The following is a 9,025-nucleotide window of genomic DNA, read 5'->3' as shown; positions in this document are numbered from 1 at the left end:
TCCCTGCCTGTTCTTTAGCATATTGGATTTCCTGTTATCTACCTATTGCCTGATCTCCCAGACTACGTTACTAGCCTTTTCCGTTTTGGACCCCCTGTGCATGACCTTCTGCCTGCCCCTGGACCCAGCTACCTGCCTCCTCCTGTGGTCCTTTGCAATAAACACCTGCTGTGCCCTGCACTTGAAACCAGCTCTCGGTCTCCCTCGTGTTCATTACTGGCAAATACTAACTAATTTTGACATTACAATTTTCAGTCAAAGTTTATATCATTTTCACTGAAGACAGAAAGTTGCTTGGGTACTTTTCATAGGTTGAAAACTTCCCTGAACTTCTACAATTCAGCAAAATCCTTATGCTGTAAAGGTTTATGCTGCAATATATATATTTTTTTATTTTTACCTTTATTTAACCAGGCAAGTCAGTTAAGAACAAATTCTTATTTTCAATGACGGCCTGGGAACAGTGGGTTAACTGCCTGTTCAGGGGCAGAACGACAGATTTGTACCTTGTCAGCTCGGGGGTTTGAACTCGCAACCTTCCGGTTACTAGTCCAACTCTCTAACCACTAGGCTACCCTGCCGCCCCAATATAATGGAATATCCTGCATCAGCATATGGGCCTTAGTTCACTGATCTCTCCAGCACCAATTGGATATATGTGTTTCATCCCAACCCTAGATATGTAACAGGCTAAGCCCTCTCTTTTTTACTGCCTCATATGAGACAGACGCATGATATGTAAAGCTTTCATACTAGCCTTTAATCTCTCATTCTAGCCAAGCTTGGTACCTTTTAACATGAAACAAACTTTACAGTAGTGTGCGTCTCAGGAATCGCTGCTGTGTGAACTATTTTAGAGGCAACTTAAAATAAAATAAAAAGCAGAAATAGTTTTTTACACAAGGAGCCAAAGCTCCCACGACCACTGATAAGTACACGCAACTTTGTGCGGATGCACTGAGCGAGCACCACTTCAGACATAAGGTGGTAGATGGTATGTTCAAACAATGTTAATTATAATTCAACCTGAAGCATTGAGGGCCTTTTTAATAAAAAATAAAATGAATGGAATGTGGAACTTATGTGGAATTTTCAGTGAAGAGAAAAACCTATTAATTCCACCATCAGTTTGAGGTGCTGAAAAACTAAGAGATGTGTAGAGATGTGATGGTGCAATCAGCAAAGCTGTCAGAGGAAGAGATTAGTCTGCGAATCTGATTAGTTTGAACACTCAAATGCCTCGGCCTGTAAGCTTGGCCAGAAATGGGACTATTCAGCCCAGTCCATTCACTGGTCAAAGGTCAAATGTCTAAGGTAGATAGGGTCTTCACTAGTTACCAAAACTACAAATTCATTATTAAGGCTAAACCTAACTTTAACCACACTTCTAACCTTATGCCTAACCTTAAATTAATGCCAAAAAGCAATTATTTGTTTTCATGCATTTTTATGATATAGCCGATATACACCGAACAAAAATATAAACACAACATGTAAAGTGTTGGTCCCATGTTCCATGAGCTGAAAAAAAAGATCCCAGAAATGTTTCATATGCACAAAAAGCTTATTTCTCTCAAATAAAATGCTCAAATTTGTTTACATCCCTGTTAGGGTTGGCATATCAGAAGCTGATTAAACAGCATGATCATTACACAGGTGCACCTTGTGCTGGGGACAATAAAAGGCCACTCTAATGTGCAGTTTTGTCACACAATGCCACAGAGTTCTCAAATTTCGAGTGAGTGTGCAATTGGAAAGCTGACTGCAAGAATGTCCACCAGAGCTGTTGCCAGAGAAATGAATGTTAATAGACCGCAGACCACGTGTATGGTGTTTTGAGGGCGAGCGGTTTTCTGATGTCAACGTTGTGAACAGAGTGCCCCATGGTGGCGGTGGGGTTAAGGTATGGGCAGGCATAAGCTACGGGCAATGAATGCAATTGCATTTTATTGATGGCAATTTGAATGCACATGAGATACCGTGATGAGATCCTGAGGCCCATTGTCTTGCCATTCATCCGCCGCCATCCCCTCATGTTTGAGAATGATATTGCACGGCTCCCTTTTGCAAGGATCTGTACACATTTCCTGGAAGCTGATAATGTCCCAGATCTTCCATGGCCTGCATACCCACCAGACATGTCACCCATTGAGCAGGTTTGGGATGATCTGGGTCAACCTGTTTCGACAGCGTATTCCAGTTCCCGCCAATATCGAGCAACTTTGCACAGCCATTGAAGAGGACTGGGAAATATTCCACAAACCACAATAAACCGCCTGATAAACTCTATGTGAAAGAGATGTGTCGTGCTGCATGAGACAAATGGTGGTCACACCAGAAACTGACTGTTTTTCTGATCTGCACCCCTACCTTTCTTTTAAGATATCTGTGACCAACAGATGCATATCTTTATTCCCAGTCATGTGAAATCCATAGATTAGGGCCTAATGAATTTATTTCAATTGACTGATTTCCTTACATAAAAGCTTTGAAATTGTTGCACGTTGCATTTCTATTTTTGTTCAGTATATATTTTTACTTTGTGTCTGTGGCAACTAGTGAGAACCGATAGACAGTGAGCGGGTTCGATTAATCTCGCCCGTGTAGCCATGTTTTGCATCGGCTGAAAGTTGATTTTGGAACCGGGCTGCTTCCCGGGCGTGAGCCAGGTGCCCCGCTTTGTCCGACGGCGACGTCTGCTCAAAACAAAAGTCACGTAATTAAGCACGTGTTGTAATTAGTAGGATTCTGTGTTTTTACATGAAAAAGTGATTGCTTTTGATTAAAACTCTTTATCTGCCTTTCCAATGAAAAATAGTTTGAAAATCCTGAACGTATTTGATAGAAAAGAGTAGATGTATGTTTAAGCAATAATGCCAGAGGCTATATGGCCAATATACCACGGCTAAGGGCTGTTCTTAGCCGTGGTATATTGGACACATATCACAAACCCCACAAGTGCCTTATTTATATTATAAACTGGAGACTAACGTAATAAGAGCAGTAAAAATAAATGTTTTATCATACCCATGGTATACTGTCTGATATACCATGGTTGTTAGCCAATCAGCATTCAGTGCTCAAACCAGACAGTTTATAATTCTGGACAATGCACCATGTTGCCTTGTTGACAACATGACCGAGCGGTGCAGATTACTGTTCGACTTGAGACGGGCAGTCCTCCTTCCCCACTTTCGCCCAATGATGTGACAAGCCATTGCCCGGTTCAGCCCGGGCCAGCAGAAAATAACTCCCACTGACTTCCTATCACACCATGACTAACCAATCCTAACATAGGCCTATGTAAAGTTAAAATCCTAAGTTGCTACAGCCATTTTTGGACTTATAAATTAATGATATATACCCATTGAATCTTGAAGAATGTAACTTATAAATGCCTCATAAAATTAGTTAAACTGTCATACCCCATCAGAACCCCAAATATAAGCTTATTTTTCTTTAATGTTTCTAAACAATGTAAATTTAAACTAACACTGCATAGCCTCAAAACATGTTTAAAACTAGCTTATACATTTGATATCATAGAAGGTCAGTACTTGCATCCATAGCTCTGTCTAAGAATTTGAGAGTGGTCACATTTTCTCCAGCCCTTCCCTTAGCTTTTTAACAAAACAGGGGTGGGGATGTTTTCTTATGATTTCAATTAGGGATTCTAGCTTAAAAAATATGATTTGAAGGTATTCCTAATGTGTTAATAAGTCTTCCATACAACACCACATGTAGTATGCCATTGGTTTTGGGCAGAGACCCATTTTGGGGTTATGATAAGGTAGCTAAACGGCAATAATGCAACTCACATTTACAGCCATAGGCATTTGTAAATCATAACCTCTTGAAACTAGGGGGCACTATTACAGCCATAGGCATTTGTAAATCATAATCTTCAAAATCAAGGGGTATAATTCAGCAAAACAAAATTGCAAAACAAATGGATGTTAGCTAGCCTACTATATGGGTGGCTAGTTAGTTAGCTTGCTAGCTAGTTGGCTAGATTTAGGTAGCTACCTTCAGTCAGTCTTGATGTTGTTCTTTATTTGTTAATGTACAGTGAGGTATTTGTGAATCCCAAACAAGGTGAAAGTCACTATCTGGCCAAATAGAATAACAACAATGTCCAAACCCCTGCCTAGTTCTACAATTTCTACAACAACCCCCGGCCTTGTTGCTGACAAAACTCAGAGGGAGACTTCCAGAGAGTGACAATACACTCGTGAATGTAATTATATCATTCATATGAATTAATAAAACGAGCATGAAATTCATATTTGTGATTCAGCCATAGACTCGTCGCTCGTGTTGAATCGACTACATGATCTATCTATTAACTTTGCTTGGCTGCATAACTTTTCTGTAGCAGCCTGTGTGACTGACTGACCGCATCTGGGAGCTGTACCTTGACTTTCTCTCTCTCTCTCTCTCTCTATATATATATATATATAACTCAGCAAAAAAAGAAATGTCCCTTTTTCAGAAGCCTGTCTTTCAAAGGTAATTCGTAAAAATCCAAATAACTTCACAGATCTTCATTGTGAAGGGTTTAAACACAGTTTCCCATGCTTGTTCAATGAACCATAAACAATTCATGAACATGCACCTGTGGAACGGTCGTTAAGACACTAACAGCTTACAGACGTTAGGTAATTAAGGTCACAGTTATGAAAACTTAGGACACTAAAGAGGCCTTTCTACAGACTCTGAAAAACACCAAAAGAAAGATGCCCAGGGTCCCTGCTCATCTGTGTGAACGTACCTTAGGCATGCTGCAAGGAGGCATAAATCCGAACATCACACCTGCGGGACAGGTACAGGAGTGCAACAACTGCCCGAGTTAAACCAGGAACGCACAATCCTTCCATCAGTGCTCAGACTGTCCGCAATAGGCTGAGAGAAGCTGGACTGAGGGCTTGTAGGCCTGTTGTAAGGCAGGTCCTCACCTTACCTGCAACAATGTCACCTATGGACACAAACCCACCATCGCTGGACCAGACAGGACTGGCAAAAAGTGTTCTTCACTGACCAGTCTCACCAGGGGTGATGGTCGGATTTGCGTTTATCATCAAAGGAATGAGCGTTACACCGAGGCCTGTACTCTGGAGCGGGATTGATTTGGAGGTGGAGGGTCTGTCATGGTCTGGGGCAGTGTGTCATAGCATCATTGGACTGAGCTTGTTGTCATTGCAGGCAATCTCAATGCTGTGTGTTACAGGGAAGACATCCTCCTCCCTCGTGTGGTAACCTTCCTGAAGGCTCATCCTGACATGACCCTTCAGCATGACAATGCCACCAGCCATACTGCTCGTTCTGTGCGTGATTTCCTGCAAGACAGGAATGTCAGTGTTCTGCCATGGCCAGCGAAGAGCCCAGATCTCAATCCCATTGAGCACGTATGGGACCTGTTGGATTGGAGGGTGAGGGCTAGGGCCATTCACCTCAGAAAGGTCCGGGAACTTGCAGGTGCTTTGGTGGAAGGGTGGGGTAACATCTCACAGCAAGAACTAAAGCACCTTATACCACCCACCACTGCGACCTGTATGCTCTAGTCGGCTGGCCCTCCCTACATATTCGTCGCCAGTCCCACTGGCTCCAGGTCATCTACAACTCCATGCTAGGTAAATCTCCGCCTTATCTCAGTTCACTGGTCACGATGGCAACACCCACCCGTAGCACGCGCTCCAGCATGTGTATCTCACTGATCATCCCTAAAGCCAACACCTCATTTGGCCGCCTTTCCTTCCAGTTCTCTGCTGCCTGTGACTGGAACGAATTGCAAAAATCGTTGAAGTTGGAGACTTTTTTCTCCCTCACCAACTTTAAACATCTGCTATCTGAGCAGCTAACCGATCACTGCAGCTGTACATAGTCAATCGGTAAATAGCCCACCCAATTTACCTACCTCATCCCCATACTGTTTTTATTTATTTACTTTTCTGGTCTTTTGCACACCAGTATCTCTACCTGCACATGACCATCTGATAATTTATCACTCCAGTGTTAATCTGCTAAATTGTAATTATTCGCCTACCTCCTCATGCCTTTTGCACACAATGTATATAGACTCTTTTTTTATGTAAAAAAAATGTATACTGTGTTATTGACTTGTTTATTGTTTACTCCATGTGTAACTCTGTGTTGTTGTCTGTTCACACTGCTATGTTTTATCTTGGCCAGGTCGCAGTTGTAAATGAGAACTTGTTCTCAACTTGCCTACCTGGTTAAATAAAGGTGAAATAAAAATAAAATAAAATAAAAAAGAACTGGCAAATCTGGTGCAGCCCATGAGGAGGAGATATACTGCAGTACTTAATGCAGATACACCAGATACTGACTGTTACTTTGATTTTAACCCCCCCCCCCTTTGTTCAGGAACACATTATTCAATTTCTGTTTGTCACATGTTTGTTCAGTTTATGTCTCAGTTGTTGAATGTTGTTATGTTCATACAAATATTTACACATGTTAAGTTTGCTGAAAATAAACGCAGTTGACAGTTGAGTTTATATACACACTACCATTCAAAAGTTTGGGGTCACTTAGAAATGTCCTTGTTTTCCATAAAAACATACTTGAAATGAGTTGTAAATATAGTCAAGACATTGACAAGGTTATAATGATTTTAATATAAATAATAATTGTATCCAAACTTTGCGCTTGTCAAAGAATCCTCCATTTGCAGCAACTACAGCCTTGCAGACCTTTGGCATTCTAGTTGTCAATTTGTTGAGGTAATCTGAAGAGATTTCATCCCATGCTTCCTGAAGCACCTCCCACAAGTGTAGACATTGTTAATGTTGTAAATGACTATTGAACCTGGAAATGGCAGATTTTTTAATGGAATATCTACATAGGTGTACAGAGGCCCATTATCAGCAACCATCACTCCTGTGTTCCAATGGCACGTTGTGTTAGCTAATCCAAGTTTATCATTTTAAAAGGTTAATTGATCATTAGAAAACCCTTTTGCAATTATGTTAGCACAGTATCTGGAGCATCAGCATTTGTGGGTTCAATTACAAGCTCAAAATGGCCAGAAACAAATAACTTTCTTTGGAAACTCGTCAGTCTATTCTTGTTCTGAGAAATGAAGGCTATTCCATGTGAGAAATTGCCAAGAAACTGAAGATCTCGTACAATGCTGTGTACTACTCATTACAGTGCAAACTGGCCCTAGCCAGAATAGAAAGAGGAGTGGGAGGCCCCGGTGCACAACTGAGCAAGAGGACAAGTATATTAGTGTCTAGTTTGAGAAACAGACTCCTCACAAGCCCTCAACTGGCAGCTTCATTAAATAGTACCCACAAAACACCAGTCTCAACATCAACAGTGAAGAGGCGACTCCTGTATGCTGGCCTTCTAGGCAGAGTTCCTCTGTCCAGTGTTTGTGATCTTTTGCCTATCTTGATCTTTCTTTTTATTGGCCAGTCTGAGAGATGGCTTTTTCTTTGCAACTCTACCTAGAAGACCAGCATCCCAGAGTACGCACTTCACTGTCACTGTTGATGTTGAGACTGGTGTTTTGCAGGTACAGACATGGTTTTGCACAGTATTTTGATGAGTTGAGCTTTTTGAACAGGTGAAAGGCAGCGAGTAGAATATGATATAATATGGGAAATATGAATTGTATATGGGAAATCATTCCTAAAGGAAATCAATCCACAGAACTCTAGAATCCAACGTTTGTGAGGCATAACAAATATAATTTTGTGATGAATAGAGAAACGTCTCTGTGTATGATGTCACTGTGCATGGAAAGAGACGAGTGTTTGTGTGGACTCTTAGTCAGGCCAGTGTATAAAAGCATTAGTCTTCGAGCGTAAAAAATAAATACATACGTGTAGCCTATGCAACTCAGGTTTGCAAAACAACCCCTCTATAACCCTCTCTCTAATCTCATTTGGAAGTTACCATAACGGAAATGTCTGCATCCCGTGACCATGTTTTGTCTGTGCGCAAATTATAAGAAGGAAAAAACTGAATTGCTAGGCAGCACAACTCGATCCACAAATCGTAATGCGCGTTTTGGGCTGTCACAGACTCACAGATATGTTTAACAATACAGTAATCTCTCTTTCTTCTTCGGAATTCCTCCTTACATTCTCTCCTCCTATCATTTTGCGCACCATGCTCTCCCACCTCAGCTCTTATTCGCTCACTCCAGCTCAAAACATTTGTGCAGTTAGTTCTAGCTCCATCGACTCCTATGTGTGAGAGCGTGCTGATGGATGTGAGAAGTGAAGTAGCCTAGATTTGATAACATCATGGAATTATTTTTCTAAGAACACCTGTAGAAAGATTGTGCACTGGGGAACTATTCTAAGAAGGACAATAACCATATAAATGCAACGTTTTATTTGGGAAAAAATAACAACAAATGGTTATCTTTACCTTCATGGATGTCGAGGACATTAGTGAAAACGCTCACCAACACTGATGGCAGTGTTCTGCAATTTGCATCTATGTTTTTGGACTTTTCATAATACCAAGACCGTAAGCTCTTCTTCTTCTTCTTCTTCTTCGGGTGTCTACTGAAATGCGCTAGAGGAGCTGAAAGGAAGGGGGAGAAGGACAACACAATGAGGGGGAAATACTTTCTGCTCGGTTACTTGTTGGTCAAAGTTATAGCGCTGGTCTGCAAGGCGGACGGAGAACCAGGACAACTGGATGGCTTTGTCATGATGACGACCTCCAACGGATCCAGGGAGGACGAGGGCGCAGGCTTCTCAGAGCCCCCACACACGGAGGACCGGTGCCGGGGGTACTATGATGTGATGGGCCAGTGGGACCCGCCGTTCGTTTGCAAAACGGGCGATTATCTGTATTGCTGCGGCACCTGTGGCTTTCGGTTCTGCTGCTCCTACAAGACCTCGCGGCTGGATCAGAGCACCTGTAAAAACTACGACACTCCGGTGTGGATGATGACAGGTCAAACCCCGTTTAAGAAAAATGACCTCCGGCACGACCCCACCAAAGATAAAACTAATTTAATCGTGTATATAATCTGTGGAGT

General features: G+C 41.9%; 2 protein-coding genes across 2 annotated transcripts in view; one reads left to right on the top strand and one right to left on the bottom strand.

Annotated features, from left to right (window-relative positions):
* cpped1 (calcineurin-like phosphoesterase domain containing 1) overlaps positions 1-8,409 on the bottom strand; it is a 66,594-nt gene extending 58,185 nt beyond the window's left edge. Inside the window, 1 exon segment of the mRNA XM_036955545.1 lies at positions 8,404-8,409. Within this exon segment, the coding sequence (XP_036811440.1) occupies positions 8,404-8,409 (6 nt within the window).
* The window catches only part of shisa9a (shisa family member 9a), a 47,455-nt gene continuing 46,523 nt past the window's right edge, over positions 8,094-9,025 (top strand). The window contains exon 1 of the mRNA XM_036955544.1: positions 8,094-9,025. This exon is cut by the window's right edge and continues 84 nt beyond it. Coding sequence (XP_036811439.1) covers positions 8,592-9,025 — 434 coding nt within the window. The 5' untranslated portion in view covers positions 8,094-8,591.

Source organism: Oncorhynchus mykiss, chromosome 20, assembly GCF_013265735.2.
Source record: "Oncorhynchus mykiss isolate Arlee chromosome 20, USDA_OmykA_1.1, whole genome shotgun sequence".
Taxonomy (NCBI): Eukaryota; Metazoa; Chordata; class Actinopteri; order Salmoniformes; family Salmonidae; genus Oncorhynchus; species Oncorhynchus mykiss.
The sequence above is the reverse complement of the archived record's forward strand: the minus strand, read 5'-3'. Positions and strand labels throughout refer to the sequence as shown.